Source organism: Eucyclogobius newberryi, unplaced genomic scaffold (genome assembly GCF_026437365.1).
Source record: "Eucyclogobius newberryi isolate DKJ021-1_F unplaced genomic scaffold, fEucNew1.0.hap1 SCAF_6, whole genome shotgun sequence".
NCBI classification, from domain to species: domain Eukaryota; kingdom Metazoa; phylum Chordata; class Actinopteri; order Gobiiformes; family Gobiidae; genus Eucyclogobius; species Eucyclogobius newberryi.
The window spans coordinates 7,272,001-7,292,722 of record NW_027316278.1 but is presented as its reverse complement, the minus strand read 5'-3'; the positions used below and the strand labels follow the sequence as shown (position 1 = coordinate 7,292,722).

The 20,722-nt window shown below is 37.5% G+C and overlaps 1 protein-coding gene across 1 annotated transcript; it reads right to left on the bottom strand.

The window, feature by feature from the left end:
- Nucleotides 1-2,766: 2,766 nt before the first annotated feature.
- LOC140347149 (G-protein coupled receptor-associated protein LMBRD2B-like) lies at nucleotides 2,767-20,722 on the bottom strand. Its single transcript, XM_072433487.1, has 18 exons — nucleotides 20,649-20,722; nucleotides 17,742-17,961; nucleotides 15,982-16,022; nucleotides 15,135-15,233; nucleotides 14,240-14,407; nucleotides 13,117-13,327; nucleotides 11,753-11,827; nucleotides 10,672-10,776; nucleotides 9,799-9,982; nucleotides 9,361-9,542; nucleotides 7,813-7,946; nucleotides 7,631-7,736; nucleotides 6,486-6,583; nucleotides 5,457-5,560; nucleotides 5,066-5,109; nucleotides 4,960-4,990; nucleotides 3,282-3,369; nucleotides 2,767-3,182 (listed from the first exon to the last, which is right to left on the bottom strand). Exons 2-18 carry the CDS (start codon nucleotides 17,913-17,915, stop codon nucleotides 3,119-3,121), a joined length of 1,908 nt encoding a protein of 635 aa, XP_072289588.1. The 5' UTR covers nucleotides 17,916-17,961; nucleotides 20,649-20,722; the 3' UTR covers nucleotides 2,767-3,118.

Sequence of the window (20,722 nt, the reverse complement as noted above, 5' to 3'; positions counted from 1 at the left end):
ATTCTCCAGTGCGACTGATATATGTTTTTTTCTTCTCTACTATGCATTTTTTTGGCTGGTGTCATTTATAATCCGGTGCGATTTATAGTCCAGAAAATAAAGTATTTGTTTCATTTGTACTATATCGTAGGTAAACATGTATTATACATTTGACCACGTGATTATTTCTCATTTTCCTTCTGCTCCAGTTGTTTGCTGTTGAAACGGTGCCATTTCCTGTTAGAAAACAAAGCGCAGTGTCCGTTATCTTATCATACGGGGGCAAAAGCCGGATTTATTTAATGATTACATTAGTTTTTTCGTAAGAACTGACCAAAACCTAAACCAGATTATGTCAATATGTAATTAGGTCGAATTGTTCAAACAAAACTGTGCCTAACTGAACAACTGTAACAGTTAGGCCTGTCACAATAAACACTATATCAATTTATCGACCAGTAAATGAAAGCTGGAATAATACTTTATATACTATACAATACATTTTTGATAATACAAGACATTTTAGCTGTGGTTTAGTGTTGAATAAATGGCATACGGCTCAAGAATGATGCAGACCGTCTTTCCTTCTGCTCATTCTTACGGCTCATTTGGAATAGTTTTCAAAGTAGTACAATACAGAAGAAAGATGCATCTACAAATGGATAATATCGCAAAATTATCCCAAAACGAACTGACAATTTAGAATGACAGCAAAACGGGACAAAAACCTCTATTTTTAAAGTTGAAAACAAGAGTATAAAGTGACATTTCCGCCGTTGTGTGGTTTATTTTACGCTCTACACGTTTAGTGCGGTTAAACTTCAAACCAAGACATTCACAGCCACATTTTTGACATTTTATTACCTGAAAAACCCAAAATAATATCTATAATGTATTAAATAAATCCACTCTTCGGATAGATTTGAAGTAGTGTGCATCCCTTTCATTAAAAACCGTCTGAATTTATATTGTTATTGAGATGAATAATGCAATAATATATATTTTCATTTCTCTAGGCAGTAGTATTTTAACTTGACACTTCTTTGACAAATATTATAGGCTTGAAACATGGTGTAGTGTAATCTGAAACCTTGTTTTTCCTGCATGATCCAACTCCACCACAACATTTGTCTGCTCCAATCTCAACAAATACAATGATAAAACGCTGTAAATATCATAGTCTGTAATTATTGTAGATTTTAAGTTGTTTTTTTATCCTGCTTCGTGCATTGAATGAAATCAAGCTACTACTAACTTACTACAAACAAGCTCAGGAATCGTGTCAATAATGTCTTAAAACTAATCCAACACAATATACAGGTATAAACATATAATTCAAACATTTTAAGACATTCCAGCAGATTTAAACCTTTGTTATTGTCCATATTCTGCGTTAAAGCTAACGAGCATCCTGCGTTTTGAGCTAACTACGCTAACGCTCTTTAATGGTTAGCAGCAGCCTTTTACACGTTATATTTATGATACATTTCGCTTCAAATCAGCGCGTTGACGTTTAGAAATTGTGCAAATCGTTCATAATAAAGCACATAGTATTTTTGACCATTAAAATCGGGAGGAAAATAGTGATAAGACGTGATTTATTACCCCGAGGCAGTAGCTGCAGCGGCGCTTCTCTGTGTTGTGTCACTTAGTGAGGGTGGAACGCTAGAGTTGCATCACCATGGCAACCCACACGTCCGGTCGCGGCCATCTTGTGACTGTAACATTCTACTCAAGGACTTGATATGCATATTATTGAGTGCCTGCTTATGATGTCATAAAGCAGACACTATAGGTTCTTGTATTTTAGGATTGTAGGAGCTTTGACACGTTTCCACTCCTTAACATTTTCACCAATTTCAACAAGTTATACCTCTTTACGATCGCCTTCAGTCTTAGGGGGGCTATTGCTTTACAATGCTAACGCTAATGCTAATGCTAACGCTAATGCTAAATAGTGTCTCTACAGGGAGGAGGGGGTGCAGCCGGGTCACCGAGGCTCTCTCTCCCTTTCGCCCTGCTCAGGTCTGCGTTCAGCACAATCTTGCAATTTGTCTGAGCGTCATTGGCGCCGCAAAACCCAGCAGAAAACATGGCCGCGTGGGAAGGCTGAATATTTTTCAACAAATATTGAACATTTTCAACAACACATGTAGTACTTTGACACACATGTGTTACACACATGCAGTACTTTCACACAAATGCAGTACCTTTTCGCTAATCAGCTAATCTTTAGCTAATCAGCTAATCAGCTAGCTAATCAGGTACTCAGTGTGGGTGAGCCAGGGTCTCACAAAGACAAAGGGGATACTAATAGCCCATTAAAGGGCTGAATAGGCATCTCGGTAGATACAATAGGGTAAGTTTCGGTTGAAACAAACAACAAACTCATTCCACTTCAAGAAGGCTCCGCCCAATGGGCTGGACTTACCACAGAATAGTATAAATATCTGAGTTCTCGACCTAAATTCTTTTATTGACAATGACTCTTGGATGAGAGTCGAAACGTCTAATTTGTTCTAACCGAGTCCAGATGAAACAACTGAAGCTTTTTCTACAATTCTCTATTGTGCATTTTTTGGCTGGTAAAACTTCTGTGAGATTTATAGTGGCTGGTGCGACTTATACTCCAGAAAATACGGTTTTCTGTGACTTGTTCAATAAATATCCCACTGACGTTTATTGTTACGTAAATGCAAACGACAGAAACGCACCACGACCAGGCTCGGACAAGTGCTTGGAATTGTTCTGCATTTTAATAATAATAAATTACATATAAAGACATTTTACAAAAGGATGATATCTGACAGGGAAATGTAAACGACAACATTTTGGCAACGGCGGGAATTTGAGGCACAATTGGCTGATTTTGAAAAAGAAAACACATTAACATTCACTTCCACCATTTTACAGACGATCAACACTTGTGTTCAATTGATAGAAATAGTTCCCTTTCATAAACCTCTGAAGTGCCTTACATAAGAATGATGTTTGTGTGAAAAGAATAAAGTAGGAGATGTTATGCCTGTGCGTTTTGTGTGTGAATAGTTTAACATTTTCAATAACTTTATCGACATAAATTGAATGGCAAAATCTGAAGTATTTCCTCATAACGTCCAGAGAAAACGATTAATTCCAGTTAGATTTCGTCGAAGAAGTTCACTCTAGAATGGGAAACGGAGCGGTAACTTCCTGGTGCGGTTCTGAAACGACAAGTGGAGAAAATATTTGCATAATATTAAACAAACCGACAGTTTAAAAAGGCTCGTATGATGTTGACTTATATAACTACAACGTGGTACCTCGTGTCGAGCGAATCCTCCACGCGATCTTGTAATAAACCCACGGACTGCTCCTCCAACAGCGGATCTCTCGAGGTGAAATGAGCGACTGAAAACAACGGAATGAGCGTGAGAACGGAATATATTATTTAACCGATCCGAATGGCGCTGACGGCAAGAAGATATTGTGTCTAAAACTGCCACTGAAATGAAAATCTGAGCAACGTTGGGAGAAGGAAGTTGTCAGTTAAAAGAGTTCAAAACCCATATCTCTATTTACAATATGTTCTTTATTTATTTATCTTTATACCATCTGCTACACATAGTATTACTAACAGTATAGTTGTTTTTTTTGTATATTTTATTGTGCTGTAACATTCAGGACTTGTTTTTTTTTTGCTCAAATGGCACTTACTGTATCTGTATTTATGCAAATAAAGATACATTCATTTTAGGCCGTGGCTGCAGAGCCGCGGCGCAGTCAAATGGCCCTGCAGTTTCAGGAGCCGCGGCAGTACCATATAGCCTCATGGCTAACCCTAACCCTAACCCTGACCCTAACCTTAACCCTAACCCTAACCCTGACCTTAAAGGTGGTATGGACGATTTTTCAATCAATCATAAAACGCACCTATCGCTCACCTGCAGCCGCCTGCGGGTCCTCCTCACGTTTCCGCGTGCCTAAGCGCATGGATCTATCATAATATAGTTCCCTCAGTGTACGGGGCAAAATGAAGACGGAGAAAGACGTGGACAGAAATCTACGGGAGACGAGCGATGCGATGCGATCCGTTGCGCTAATAAACAAACGCATGTGTGTGTTGTATCAGTCCGCACGGGGGAGGGCGCATGCGCACTTCCACCTGAGTTCTCAAATCGCCGAAAAATCGTCCATACCGCCTTTAACCCGGCGCGGTCAAATAGCGCAGCAGTTTCAGGAGCCGCGGTACAAAATAACATGGCAGTTTCGTCCGCAGCGCTGTAGACACTCCCTTAATTTTAATATTTTTTATACTGTTTTTACTCCTAATGACAGTAAAAGTTTTCTCTTCCCACTGTGAGTAAATCTACAAGTGACAAAAGCTTTACGCTGATAATTCTTTGAACGTTTGTGTTTCTTGCGTCGTTTCCGTCGTGTAAGATTTAGTGGTTTTTGTGTCTTTCCTTTTGAAAATACCAGATTTTAAATCAAATGTTGCGTCGTACTTGTTTCCCCAAAAATATTTGTACTCTTACTTGAGTGGCCCACAACTTTCTACTCGAGTGATGTTATTTGAAGTAAGTTTACTTAAGTAAGGGCACGGTTAAGTTTTACTCATCCCGACTCTAATAGAAAGTTTTTTTTTTTTTAAATAATCCAGTTTGTATTTAATTTTTTTCCTGGCTGTAAAAAAACAAAACAAAACCAAAAAACAATAGCTTATCTTAATTAAATAAATAAAAAAGACAGAAAAAACAAAAACAAACATCCAGTTTGTATTTTTTGTCAAGGCTATTGAACAAAATTATAATAATGATACAAACATTAAAAGAAAAGAAAAGTTTATTAAAATCCCTTCCATTAAGTAAAAAAAATCCAGGTTGTATTTTTTTTCCTGGCTATTAAAAAAATACAGTGGAATAAAATCCCAATAAGGTAAAAAAAAAAGACAAGAAAAAGAAAATAAAAACAATCGTTGATTTTAATTAAAATATCTACCTCTGTCCTCTGCATGCCGCTCCCTCCACGTCTGAAACACAGAAATAAACTCATTAAAGGCTTCATTTTAAGGCATCGCTGTGAGAAAGTTTGCTGAATGTCTTACTGATGCACGATCGTCTCCCTCCATTTTCTGTTTTTTTCTTTTCTCTGCAAAAAAAGACGGTAAAATATTTGCCATTCACTTGTGCCCTGTGTACTGCAATATCATACTATAAACATCAATAACATAATGAATACAATAATAAATGTATTACAAGTGCGTTTACCTGCCTATAAACGACATAACACGAAATATGTCAGGTGCAAGGACAAAAATGTAATTAAATTAAAAATAAGAAGAATATTGACTGTGGTGAAAAAAAATCCTTTATCTGGAAATATATTTGTTTCTTTTTTCAGTCTCATACAAAGCTCAACAGAAATAGTCAAACAAACAAAAAGGTAGTACATTTCTTTAAAAAATAATCATTTGGAGCCTGTTTAAAAGTGTTTACCTCTTCTTATGAGGTCTTTTCCTTCATCTATAAGATCAGACGTTATTTCATCATCTGTAATGTACTGATGGAAGCCCAGGAGGTTCAAACAACGAGAGCCAAGACTGTAGAACACAAGAAAAGAGAACATGACAGAGAGGCCCATGTAACGGCCACACTTTGTAGAATATCACTGTATTTTCTGGACTATAAGTCATATAGTCCGGAGTTTTGGCCAGAGTTTTGGCCGGGGTGCGACTTATATGTGATATTATTCATTATTTTCACACTGACAACCACAAGAGGGCGCTCTAGGTTCTAAGCGACGCAGAAGAAGAATCTGCACTTCCTCTTCCTCTGGAGTTTGTTTGGGAGTGACACAGAGGAAGAAGAATTCAATGGATTTAGTGATTTAGTGATAAATTTCCCCCAAAAATGCGACTTATGTGTTTTTTTCTTCTCTATTATGCATTTTTTGGCTGGTACAACTTATACTTTTTTTTTTTCAGTTTATAATTTTACTTCCTGTTTGTAATTGATGACATCACAATAGGAAATTACACAGCAAACAAACTTTTTTTTTTCTTTGACTAATAAAAATATATTAAAGCACCTTTATTTTGTTGAATTAATGTCTACAATTGTTTCTTTGTGTAAATTCTGCATAAACTTTGACTGGAATTAGTGTCCCTGGTGTGATGTCGCTTCCTGTAACGTTTTCTCCACAAATACCTGCTCGATCGGTGTAAAACTCACACCAACACACCAAATAAAGTCAAAATTTGAAAATCATCAGTCATGGGCACTTTAAATGTCTGCCAATACTGGATATTTTATATACATTACCAATACCACTGAAAATAGCATTTATTTCCTCAAAACAGTCTCAGAGCACTTTTAGTGGTGTTTTTGAGTTATTAGAAACCCCAAATCAAGCGATCTATGCTCAATCCCCCGGCTCCACACTCGAACTCGCCGCTGCTTTTAACCGTTTTGGCGTCATTAGCTCCACTCTATAGACAAAAGGTGAATAAAGCGCAGAAGTCTTACTTGTAATATGTGGCGAAGCAGAGCAGCAGGATGAGCATGGGGTAGTAGATGTAGAAACCGTGGGAAATAAAAGACAGCAGACTCATCGAACCCATGACCTGCAAAAGTCAAAATGAAGTTATAAGTGTTAGCGCTGCAAGATCGGTGACGAGTGATAAGGTTGGTGCGAGACAACGCGATATATGTTCAATACGAAAGCTGCTAATTCTTTAAATAGTTTATCTATTGGATGACGCTGCTGCTCCGGCGATTAAGGACTGGACAGACATCATAACTGACGTACGCACCAGGGGGAAAATAACTGCCCGGATCAGCTTGAAAATTTATAAATTCAATAAACAATGGACAAAATGGGACGATAAGATGCATGAACCCCTCTTTCCATTGGACGCTCCTTCATTATCATCTTATTCTTTACTTATTCTGAGATCCTATGGTCCCACCCAGCCCTGCCCTTTATTATTATTATTATTATTATTATTATTATTATTATTATTATTATTATTATTATTATTATTATTATTATTATTATTATTATTATTATTATTATTATTATTATTATTATTATTATTATTATTATTATTGTATTATATTTATTTATTTAAACTTTGTATTATTATTATTATTATTATTTATTATCAATTGTATTATTATTACTATTATTATTTTTGTTCTTATTATTATGTATTATTATCAATAGTATCATCATTATTATTATTTATTATTATTATAATAATTATTGTTGTTTATTATGATTAATTATTATTATTATTATCATCTTCATCATTATCATATATGCATTTGAGAGAATGAGTATTATGTTCATTTCTCTCTCTGTCTTTACATAGGTTAGTCTGTTTTATGTAAGTTTTTGTTGCTGTGTTTAAAAAAGAATAAATAAAAAAAAAATGTTCATCCATTCATATTTCACGTCTCTATCAAACGTTAAAGCAAATTAATTTCAAACAAATGGCAATATTTGAGTTAATTTTCTTAGTGAAGTTTAAAAGAAATCACATTGGAAGACGGAAAAGTGCAGCGCAAAACAACGGCAAAGTATTTAAGTGAGTACCACGAAGCACACGAGGTCAAATACTGGCTTGATTCACAGAGAACTGTTTCCACGGCGACACACATGAACTCACAGAGGTGTAGGAGGTCCGTATCCTGTTCAGGTTTGAAACGGCAGGATCCATGTGAACGAGCCCGAGGAAGTTCAGGCACAGCGGCGGCGTCAAACGGCAAAACAACCTGCGAACGCAAGCACGCTTTACACCACAAACTGCAGTACGCGGCGCCGTATACACAAATATATATGAGCGCGTACATGCCGCTGAACTGCAGGCTGTAGGAGTCGGTCTGGTGGTGCGGGACCAGGTAGTAGTAGTTGAAGAATCTGATCCTGAAGACGGTGGAGTAGACGCAGACGCAGAGGAAGAGGATGCCCACGAAGCACACGAGCTGCAGAGGGGGAAACAAAGAGCGAGTCGTGAGCAGATGTGAGGTCATAACCTGTAAATGTACTGCAGTATGCAGTATGTGTAAATGTACTGCAGGTTGTGTAAATGTACTGCAGGACGTGTAAATGTACAGCAGGACGTGTAAATGTACTGCAGGACGTGTAAATGTACTGCAGGACGTGTAAATGTACTGCAGGACGTGTAAATGTACTGCAGGACGTGTAAATGTACTGCAGGACGTGTTAATGTACTGCAGGACGTGTTAATGTACTGCAGGACGTGTTAATGTACTGCAGGACGTGTTAATGTACAGCAGGACGTGTAAATGTACAGCAGGACGTGTTAATGTACTGCAGGACGTGTTAATGTACTGCAGGACGTGTTAATGTACTGCAGGACGTGTTAATGTACAGCAGGACGTGTAAATGTACTGCAGGACCTGTAAATGTACTGCAGGACGTGTTAATGTACTGCAGGACGTGTTAATGTACTGCAGGACGTGTAAATGTACTGCAGGACGTGTTAATGTACTGCAGGATGTGTTAATGTACAGCAGGACGTGTACATGTACAGCAGGACGTGTTAATGTACTGCAGTATGTGTAAATGTACTGCAGGTTGTGTAAATGTACTGCGGGACGTGTAAATGTACTGCGGGACGTGTAAATGTACTGCGGGACGTGTTAATGTACTGCGGGACGTGTAAATGTACTGCGGGACGTGTAAATGTACAGCGGGACGTGTAAATGTACTGCGGGACGTGTAAATGTACTGCGGGACGTGTAAATGTACTGCGGGACGTGTAAATGTACTGCGGGACGTGTAAATGTACTGCGGGACGTGTTAATGTACTGCGGGACGTGTAAATGTACAGCGGGACGTGTAAATGTACTGCAGGACGTGTTAATGTACTGCGGGACGTGTAAATGTACAGCGGGACGTGTAAATGTACTGCAGGACGTGTTAATGTACTGCAGGACGTGTTAATGTACTGCAGGACGTGTAAATGTACAGCAGGACGTGTAAATGTACTGCAGGACGTGTTAATGTACAGCAGGACGTGTAAATGTACAGCAGGACGTGTAAATGTACAGCAGGACGTGTAAATGTACTGCAGGACGTGTTAATGTACTGCAGGACGTGTTAATGTACTGCAGGACGTGTTAATGTACTGCAGGACGTGTAAATGTACTGCAGGACGTGTTAATGTACTGCAGGACGTGTTAATGTACTGCAGGACGTGTTAATGTACTGCAGGACGTGTTAATGTACTGCAGGACGTGTTAATGTACTGCAGGACGTGTTAATGTACTGCAGGACGTGTTAATGTACTGCAGGACGTGTTAATGTACTGCAGGACGTGTTAATGTACTGCAGGACCTGTCAGAGTACTGCAGGACGTGTAAAAGTACGCACCTCCATACAAATGTAGCTGTAATAGAGCTCTGCAGTCTGAACAAAGATGGCCAACAGTGAGAGAACTGGTTTGGTGCTGAAGAAGGTGCACTCGGACCACACCACGGTCACAGAGAGGAAACACAGGAGCACGGCCATCAGCTTGTAAAAGAACTGCTTCAGAACGCACTCCCAGTACCACTCTGGAAAAGACACAAGTACAAGAGATTTTATTGCAACTATATAATAACATAATAGCCTGAAATAACAGTAATAATTAGAGAATGAAGGCAAAAAGACAATGGCACAGCTCAGAACCTCAGAGCTCTCCTCTCCCTCTGTCTCTTCTCCTGCCTTATAGTGCTGAAAATACGGTAATCACCTCACTCACTTCTCGTCACTGTGGATCACTTTGACCACGACGCCAAACTAGTCGTATGACCGCCGTGTGACACTCACCGACAGCGGGAGTGTAGAGGAACCGTCGGATCCATCCAGGGGGCCGAGCAGAGTCCAAGCTGTGCATGAAGTAGCGCACGGGAGACGCTTTGCTCTTGGACACGTCTTCTAAGTGAAAGGCCTGGTGCAACAGGATGGGCCACTGAACCAGCACGCGCGTGTTCCTCTGGACTGCGCTGATCACCTGCAGGTCAGGGGTCATAGGTCACGCAATGGACTCGGTCTACACAGTAACACATCTTAGGTATAAACAGCAGTATTCGATCATCATAACTGTTAAGTGGACTACAGATTCTGAAACAAAAAGATCTGTTTATAGCAAAAACAGTGACATTATTTACCATATTTTCCGGACTATAAGTCGCACCGGAGTATAAGTTACTTGCACCAGCCAAAAAAATGCAAAATAGAGAAATAGAGAAGAAAAAAACATATATAAGGCGCACTGGAGTATGAAATGCGGTTGCAAGTGTGAAAATAACAAATAATATCAACTATAAGTCACTCCGGAGTATAAGTATATAAGTATAAATATAAGTATAAGTCGCACCCTGGCCAAAACTATGAAAAAGGTGCGACTTATAGTCCAGAAAATACGGTAATCAAAATGTCAATATTCTCTATCTTGAAGCCTCAGTCTCCATATTTCAACCTTCATTTGGTTGATAAAGTATTCCAAAAGTCTCACTGTGCAATAGAAATAACAATTTGTCTGGTCGACTACTGAAATAATCGCAGTCGTTATTCAGTTACGAGTCAGAGATGTTAATGATTTGTCCCTCATCGGTTCTGCAGAGGGAGACAGACTAAATATAAAGGATGAGGATAGTGTGGAACAAAGCAACGTCAGCTACTCACTATGACAGCAAATACCTTTTTGTGCAGAGTCACCAGTCCTCCAACGCTGGGAACGACGTTATGTGAACCGGGCGAACCTTCTTTGTCTCTGGCCATTTCTTCCTGGTACTCGGCAGGACACTGAAGGGAAGGAAGGGGAGACGTTTCACTGGGCCGTGTGCGCGTCGGCGAGAGCTGCACTTGATGATTGTGTAAAAAGAGTCTAATGGCAATTATTATGATTGCGATGTGTTTAAAAAGTAGGATTCACTGGAAACTACGATAGGAGCATCCATTTCACGGCATGTTTATAGAGGTCTAAACTACAGTTACAACTGGACATTTATATAAAAAAGACATTTTGTTCTTTGCAGAGGGCATTGTATTACAGTGATCCCTCGCTATAACGTGGTTCACTTTTCACGGTCTCGCTGCTTCGCGGATTTGCATCATGCATTGTGTTCTGCATTCTGATTGGCTAAACAGTCTCTCCGCGTCTTCTCTACCTGTGTGTCAATAACCTTATGGATTAATATGTACACGTACGTTAAACCGCTTGCCAAATTGAAGTTTGCGAGGCCGGTGAGAGCGGGCGCGTGAGCTTCAATGTTTTATGGAGTATTTCATTGTATAATAACTGTTTCTACTTCGCGGATTTCGCCTATTGCGGGTTCGTTTTGGAACGTAACCCCCGCGATAAACAAGGGATCACTATATTGTCAGTTTGGTTGTTGGACCCATAAACACCTGAAAACACCTCAGTTAATCAGTGAGTTTTGCGCTATTGTTCTGTCCGTACTGTATATATTGTATTTACATTCAATTCCATTAACACTGAATTTTAACCATGCTCATTCATTTTATAATTTACTACTTATTTATTTACTAGCGTACTTATTTCTTATTACTTACTGCTTGTGTTTGACCACGCCACTGGAGTAAATTCCTACAAGAGGATTTTTTTCCCCCACTGATAACGGCAATAAATGGCAATAAAATTGCCATTTTGTTTTGGTTACGATTATTGTGCAGTACCAGAGACCGCCACTACTCACACACACACACACACACACACACACACGCGCACACACGCACACACATATATACACTCATGTACCTTTGATAAAATGGTGTCTACACGTTTCCTTAAAGAACTGTTGATGCTTACAGACTGATGCGCGGCCGCGACCTCCTGGAAAACAGAATACATCATCATCATCGACATGTTACAGAGTAAAAATGGAGGGTTTGAATTTAACATTAAATACATAAAACCCTTATGCAGCACGTTTTCTAACCAACAAACCCAGATGTCAGCACATCACCCCGGTTCTTTTTTACTCTTCACTGGCTTCCTGTTTCTTTTAGAATTGATTGGCACCTCCTTATTTGGCTGAGCTTGTGTTTGTCCGAAACCCAAGCAGGACTCTAAGGTCGACAGCTCAGCTTTTACTGGACGTCCCCAGAGCCAGACTCAAGCACTGGGGGGATCGAGCCTTCTCTGTCGCTGGTCCCAGACTCTGGAACAAACTGCCCCCCGACATGCTCCTCCCCCCCGACATGCTCCTCCCCCCCGACATGCTCCTCCCCCCCGACATGCTCCTCCCCCCCGACATGCTCCTCCTCCCCGCTCCTCCCCCCCGACATGCTCCTCCTCCCCGACATGCGCACCATCACAGATTTTAACCTTTTTAAATCTCGGCTAATTCAGACTGGCTTTTAACATTGTAATGTAATGGCACTTTATTTTGTACAGTTTGTTTTTATTTAGTTCTGTATTTTGTATTGCCTTGATTTTATTGTGAAGCACTTTGGTCACTTTAAGTGTTGTAAAGGGCTCTATAAATAAAGGTTGATTGATTGATTGATTGATTGATTGATTGATTATTTTCTACTTTTCTCCATTACTTACCTTCTCCCTGGCCCAGCTCGAGCTCTGTTTTTTTTTTTTATTCCTGATTGTTCTATGTTTTAATAAAAAATGAAATAGCAAAAATGTATATGAAGTAAAAGTATGAAGTAAAAGTATGAAATATATATATATATATATATATATATATATATATAAAAAATATAACCATGACAACCACAGCAGGAAAAAAAAAAAAATACAGAAAGGGCGGAACCAGAGAAAAAACAAAGTGTGTATTATTTGAGTTGACTGTTTTAAGAATAAAAAAAAAGTGTTTAAATTTGCAGTTACTGTATTTTCCCGGACAATAAGTTGCACCTTTTTTCATAGTTTTGGCCGGGGTGCGACTTATACTTATATACTTATACTCCGGAGCAACTTATATGTGATATTATTTGTTATTTTCACACACCGCATTTCATACTCCAGTGCGACTTATATATGTTTTTTTCTTCTCTATTATGCATTTTTTGGCTGGTGCGACTTATAGTCCAGAAAATACGGTACTTTCAGCTTCTCGCACCCTTTTCCCCAGTGGTTCTGTACAAACGAGGTGGGCCCGCTCCTACCTCCATGACATCGGCCAGGTCCTCCTCAGCAGCCGCTTTCTCCGTGGCCATTTTAGCCACTTTGAAGTAGGTTTTGTTCAGCAGGAAGGCGGGGTCGGAGGAGAGCCAATAGGAGCGCGGTATCTCCACCAGGCCGTAGCCCAGTAGCAGCACCAGGAGGAACAGGCCCCATGTGTTCGCCGCCGTGATGCAAACGGTCTGGAGCTCCCGACTGCAATATCAGACATTATTATTAGAAATACATTTGGCAACTGTTTTAGTTGTGGACGATTACGGACACGCAATTGTTTACATTTTTCTAGACTTTTCTAGACTCAACGTTATTAGGTCTTAAAGTGACGTATGACAGGTGTTTACGATGTTAAAATTTTGACTTTATTTGGTGTGTTTATACCTGTCGTACATATAAATTATAGTTTTACACCGATCAAGCAGGTATTTGTGGAGAAAAGTTGGCAAATCTGTAGAAAATGACAGGAAGTGACATCACAGCAGGGACACTCATTCCAGTCAAAGTTTATGCAGAATTTACACAAAGAAACAACTTTTTTGACTCTCTAAACATTAATCAAACAAAATAAAGTCACTCTAGTATGCATATATTTCTCAAATTAAAAAAAGTGTGACATTAGATGAGTTTTGGCCCAGTGTTTGCTGGGTAATTTCCTATTGTGATGTCATCAATTACAAACAGGAAGTGAAATTATAAACCTAAAAAAAATTCTATTCTGTGATAACATTTTCATATTTTTTGGCAAAATTCTAAATATATTTATCTCAACTGCATTTCAGATCAATGAGTGGTCCGACCTGTAGGGGGCGTTTTAAAAGGTACACTATGGCACTTTTCTGGTGAAGGGTCCGCCACCAATTGCACTATTAGTTGACTAGTTAAATTATGCTTTATATTGAGTTTTAAACCAGATTAAAGTAGTAAAGTATTATAACTAATGTTTATTATCTCGTGCAATTTAGTCTTTTTTTTTTACAGTTTGATGTGTTTTAGTACAGATTAATTACAGTCACGTCTAATCGTTCAACAGGTCGACAGCCAATCCTCTGTCAGTAAACGCGTGTGTCTGTTATCTAAATATACTGGTATGTAGTAGTGTCTGGTACTCACAATGTGAAGGTCCACTTGAGATGGATGACCACATAAATGAGAAGCGTGACAAAGAGGAGGAGGTAGGTTCCGTAATAGATGGCGTTCTCGATCAGAGCGGTTTTGATTTTTCCCGTTCTAGAGAAAGCTCCGGAGCGAGCGTAGGACTGCATGAAGGGCAACAGCAGCCTGCCACAACACACAGATATAAAGTCAAAGTCAAGCAGAAATGAAGTGACAATACACACATCCCATATTAAAAGTTGAAAATTACAATACCAGGCATATAGTCAATTTTTAAAATCTATAAATAAAAACTGTGAAAACGCCAGTGTTTAATTTCAAACATGAATTACTGAACAAGTCTAATAATTTGTGTACAATACTTAAACCTCAGGCTCAACACAAAATATGATCTGATTATATTACTATTATTGGGCTAAAAAAAGGATTAAAACAAATAAACTGATGAATATACATTAATGTGAAGCATTTTATTTTGCGACATCACATTTGGGCCAATGTAATTACAATAAAACACTGGAATTTCCCCATCGTGGGACAAATACAGGTTCTCTTGTCTCATCTTATGTAATTTATTTGGAAAACCATGTTAAGAGTATTGTTTTTTCCGCACTATAAGGCGCACTTAAAAGCCTTTAATTTTCTCAAAAAACAACAGTGCGCCTTATAATCCAGTGCCTTATATATGGATGAATTCTGGTTGTGTTTACTGACCTCGAAGCGATTTTGTGTGGTACACGTTTTGTTTCGCTGAATGCACCTTAAAGTCCCGTGTGCCTTATAGTGCGGAAAATACGGTACGTACACAAGGTTTTCCTTCCAGACAAGCTTTGATTCCATCTAAAATCCTGAGTAAACATGCATGAGCGAGTGTAAAAACGAGGAGGCCCACCATGTTAGACACTGCGAGGTCCAGTACACCACTCTCCAGAACACGGGGAGAACGCCGTCGGGGATGTAACTCCACGGCTGCTCGCACGCTTTAGGCTCGCTACAGCCGGAAACGCACAGTATCACAAGTTAAAGACACAAACAAGGACATATCTGCATTTTATCACTTCTGACATGTACTGAAATTATGACGATTATGATTAGGGTTGGAAAATGAAAGTTCAAAACGTGCATTCTAAACAAATCGAGTCGTATCGGCGGTCAAGATTGTTTGCTTATTGTTACATGTATAGTTTGCTGAGAGCATTACATACATGTATTTTTGTCTTTATTTTGTGTGTGTTTCGTTAACTATGAAAATTCTAATTGCAATTTTGTTTCCGTTCTTATACATTTTGGCATAACATTTCCAACTATGGCGGCATGATTTGGGAAAAATAACTAACATTTTAGAATTTTTTAAAACTTTTTTTTAACTTTATAAAAAACTTTTTAAAAAACTTTTTAAAAAACTTTTTTAAAAACTTTTTTAAAAACATTGTTAGGATAGGATTTGGTTCAAAGCTCAAAATACAAACGTAAATTGACAAACTGCTTATTTATTTGAGAGCACGTTAGTACAGATATAAACTACAGTGAGCGGTTTTGATGTAGAATTAGACAGGATATTTTGTTATTTGTCATTTGCAATTACTTTGATAATTACAGCCTTTGCGATTTGCAATTTGCGTTCCTGAGAATTGCGATTTCAATTCGATTACGATGACTCTTGCGGCTGTATTTTCGACTGGTGCGGTAAATAGCAGTGTTTTTTGAGATGGCCACATGGGGTCAGTAGAGAGTCTTACCTTGCAGCTACGTTGTCGACAAGGCATTGTTTATAGATGGTCTGGAACAATAAAAATGGTAAAGATGAGCCAACAACATGAAGGGTAAAACCTATATAACTACCGTATTTTCGCAGTATAAGTCGCACCTTCGCCGGGGTGCGACTTATACTTATATTAATACTTATTTGTTATTTTCACATTTGCAACCTATATATGTGTTTTTCTTCACTATTATGCATTTTTTGGCTAATGCGACTTATACTCCGGTGCGAGTTATATTCCGGAAAATACGGTATACTGTGCATTGGTGTAAGAGATAACACGGTGCAGTGGCAAAGCAACAAGCAGCAGATTTACGTTTACACGTTTATATTGTTTATATTTAAGATTGATATACTTTTAAAGAACATTACACGTCTGGGCCAGATCTCAATATGTGAAGAATCATAAGTAAGTACAGAAAAGTAGGCAGAGATAGAGGGTAAGTGAAGACAAGACTTTTCTGAGCACTCGAGCCTTGAATGCAGGACAATACAGGATTACCGTAGTTCCCGCACTATAAGGCGCACTTGAAAGCCTTTTAATTTTCTCAAAAAACGACCGTGCGCCCTTTAGTGCAGAAAACACGGTACTCAAACATGCAGGAAGCGCTTAAAGTACAATGATAAGGGAACACTTTTACAACTACGGACGTCAAGAAGTTTTTCAAAATTATGGTAAATATTCAAGGCTACAATTTTGGGCAAAAATACCGACATTTAAGGCCACAGTCATATATTGGCGAGGGTTTTGGCACGGACGGTACACACAAGTACACATGCCAGCTACAGTCAGCGAGAGTACAGTAGTATTTGTTGGCCGCTTCCCCCGTGAGTTTAGAGCGTGTGCAAAAGTGGGAGGAGAGAGAGTCAGGGGGAGGAGCAGGAGGAGGAGACAGGTAGTGCCATTGTGTAATTCTACCTGATCATGCAGTTTTTTTTTTCCCCTTCACAAAGCAGTTTGTTGTTGACGTGAGGCAGTCTCAAGCCCCTCCCCTGAGCGTTGCCATGGAGCTCGTCTCACTAATGACTGATATGATGCTTAAAAGTGCTCCAAGTGAGGTGCTGATAAGTTTAAATGTCTATTATTAAAGACTATTTGTGGCCATTACGTTTTATTTTCCAAAAAGAATCTTCTGTATTAAATGGAAGTTAATTGTTATAATCGAGACATTTTCTGAGGAATATTTGCAGGTTGATATCATGATATAATCCCTATGTACAAGTAGAGATGTCAAGATGATTAGGTTAGTCAATAATCGTGATTATTTAGGTCACAATATCGTAAAGACCAAAAAATTATAATCTAAAAAATATGTTTTTTCTGTAATTACATTTGTTGAAAAGTGACAATTTTCTAACTGAATTAAGTCTTTTTTTTAAGTTAAATTAAAAGAAATGTGACGATTTTAGAAGGCAAAATCAAAGCCTTTCCTCAAAACAGTAAACCTAAATGTAAAGTGCTTTTTTTATTTTGTCGTTTGTCAAATTGATCATTCAGAAAGTTGGATTCCATAAAGCAGGTCACACATCGAGGAGCGGTGATGTGTGAGAAAACACGAAGGAAACAAAATGTGGGATTTTACCGTTGTTTTGGCCGTGAATAATCGGTAAATTGCGATGTGTTTACTCGTTACACAAACATTTAAAATCGCGACGTCCCAACATGCATGGCGGTTAAAAAAAAGCTCGGCTCCCTGCAAACAAGAGCGAGGAACCGCGTGAATGGAGCGGGCGTACCGTGCTGACGTCGAACGGCAGGACGAACACGATGAGGAAGCAGAGGTACCAGGCCAGGAGCGTCCCCAGAAGCACCAGACGCTGCTGCCTCCTCAGGTCCCCGTATCTGTGCAGGAGGAACAGGGCCAGGAGGAACACCACCACCACCACCACCCCCAGCGCCGCGCCACTCATCACGCACGACCGAGGACGCGCTGTGCGGGTCTCATGACGACGAGCGCTGCAGGACAAGGAAACACACGAAGACACACGAAGAGACACGAAGAGAGACACAAAGGAGAATGGGAAAAATGTGTCGCGTTAATGCTGAGACACAAAGCGAGAGTGGAACCAGGAGAATGGTCAAAATGTGTCGTGTTGTTGCTGTTATTTGTCCCACAATGGGGAAATTCCAAACACAGATTAGGTACAGAAGTATAGTAATAAAGAAACAGATAAATAAAAAAACTCTTTTAATAAAAACTCGTATTAAAAAAAAGTTAAGTTAAGAGTTCTAAGAGTTTTTAATAAGAGTTTTTTTTAATGATAGTTAATAATAATAGTTTTTTAATACGAGTTAAGAGTTCTATTATTATTAACTATTATTTAAAAAAAACTCTTAGAAAAAAAACTCCTATTAAAAAAAACTCTTATTAAAAACTCTTTTAATAAAAACTGTTTATTTTTTTAATACGAGTTAAGAGTTCTATTATTATTAACTATTATTTAAAATAAACTTAGAAAAAAAAAATCCTATTAAAAAAAACTCTTAGAAAAAACTCTTTTAATAAAAACTTAATTTTCTTTTAATAAGAGTTAAGAGTTCTAAGAGTTTTTTTATAAGAGTTTTTTATTTTAAGAGTTTTTAATAAGAGTTTTTTTTAATGATAGTTAATAATAACAGTTTTTTAATACGAGTTAAGAGTTCTATTATTATTAACTATTATCTAAAAAAACTCTTAGAAAAAAAACTCCTATTAAAAAAAAAACTCTTATTAAAAACTCTTTTAATAAAAACTTTTTATTTTTTTAATACGAGTTAAGAGTTCTATTATTATTAACTATTATTTAAAAAACAAACTCTTAGAAAAAAAAATTCCTATTAAAAAAAACTCTTAGAAAAAACTCTTTTAATAAAAACTTAATTTTCTTTTAATACGAGTTAAGAGTTCTAAGAGTTTTTTATAAGAGTTTTTTATTTTAAGAGTTTTTAATACGTTTTTTTAATGATAGTTAATAATGATAGTTTTTTAATACGAGTTAAGAGTTATATTATTATTAAAAAACTATAATTTAAAAAAACTCTTGCAAAAACCGCAAAGCTCTTCTACCACGGCTGAGAAGAAACTTGAAGCATAAGAAAAAATGAATAAATATAAAGAGATATAAAATAAAAAAGGAGTTTTTTTGTTTGTTTTGTTTTTCATTACCATTGTCAAGATTATTCTGTAAATTGATAATTGTGATTATTTAGGTCACAATATAATCATTGACTGTTTCTAAAGCAAAATTAATTGGTTTTAACTCTATATAATAATCTATAGTTAAAAAAATACATCTAAATATAAAGTACTTTCTTACCAGGCTGTTGGTCACAAACTGGAGAAATCGTAATCTTTTGAACGAGATTTCACACTGTCTCGGAGGAATAATCCTGAATAATCGTTAAATCGTGATGTTTTTCTCTCACAATAACACTAAATTTTTACATCGCATATTATTATTTCTCAAATTTGTGACCAGTTTTATCCAATCAAACTTTCTGAATGACAAAAATTGTGACCAAAACAGCCAAAAAATGTCGTTTCTAAAATGGTCAGGATTCTTTTATTTAGTTGACACGATTATACTGTGACCTGAATAATCACAATTATCCAAATATCAACCTAATAATCTTGTGAATAATACTGAAGACCTGCAATAAGTAACATGGTCCAATCAGAGGACTTTTTATTCATCGGAATAATTGTGCCAAGGCAACTATTGTAATAAAAATTGTAATTGTACTTTAATAATTTACTCGGAAACATACACAAACACATACAAAATTGTAGCAGAAAGACAGTGACATTATTAAAATGTCCATAAATAATACACTTTATCATAAATATTCGGTCTAGAAGCCTTCAGTCATCATATTTTAGTGTATTTATTATTTATTTGGTTGAAAATGTGTTTAAAAATCTGAATGTGTTATGAATGTGTTACGTGTTATTTACAGCTCTAACGTTACTTCTACGTGGCTCATTCAGTGTCGCGTCATCACAATAAATCATAAATCATACGTTTATCAGAATTGCACAGTTAAGATTATTATAACACAACAGCGGCTGGTGGTTTTTCCTTTTTGTAAATGAGGAAATGAAAACGGCAAACACGAGCATTTATGATTTATATATAACCTAGAGTTTCAGTGGACACAATGTTTAATATTCATATTACAGCAACATGTGTCACTCACTGCTCGATAATTATCTCCTCTTTTATGCATTTTACTTTGTCCAAAGCCCTTTAAAACCAGATTAATGTAATAAAACCATTTCAAAAGGGTTAATTTGAGGTGATTCTAGGTTTTAGAAAATGTTATTTGTGCTAAATTTAACAGACCTCGTTTGTTGACATGCAGTAAATACAGTTAAATATCATTAAAACAAGAACATATGTGTAAAATTGACAACATAACAGTGAACATATTAATAGCTTCCTTGCTAAACTACACGATATTCAGGCTGTCAAAGTAAATTTAGTGTAAACTTGAGACAATAAAGGTTGAAAATCACTGTCATAAAAATGCTAATGTCCAGCTGCTCTTTCAAGCTAACACGCCGCTCTCATTCTTTCTTTCCTTTTGCTTTGTTCGGATAAAATTAGCTTCTATTGTTTGCTAAAAAAAATCAAAAATAAACCGATGTATTCGCGTTGTCATACCTTTATTTCGAGTACTTTGTTTCCGATGTAGCAGTTACACGGTGTTCCCATGGTACAGCGGTACACAACAACCT

Bases quoted from the DNA above. Each gene is read 5' to 3' on its own strand.
- LOC140347149 (XM_072433487.1), bottom strand. From the start codon at position 17,915: ATGAGTGGCGCGGCGCTGGGGGTGGTGGTGGTGGTGGTGTTCCTCCTG. The intron at 7,737-7,812 runs GTACGCGCTCAT...TTGCGTTCGCAG, and splicing joins AGCCTGCAGTTCAGCGGCAT to GTTGTTTTGCCGTTTGACGC. The intron at 3,370-4,959 runs GTAGATATTTTA...CGTTGTTTTCAG, and splicing joins GCGGCATGCAGAGGACAGAG to TCGCTCATTTCACCTCGAGA.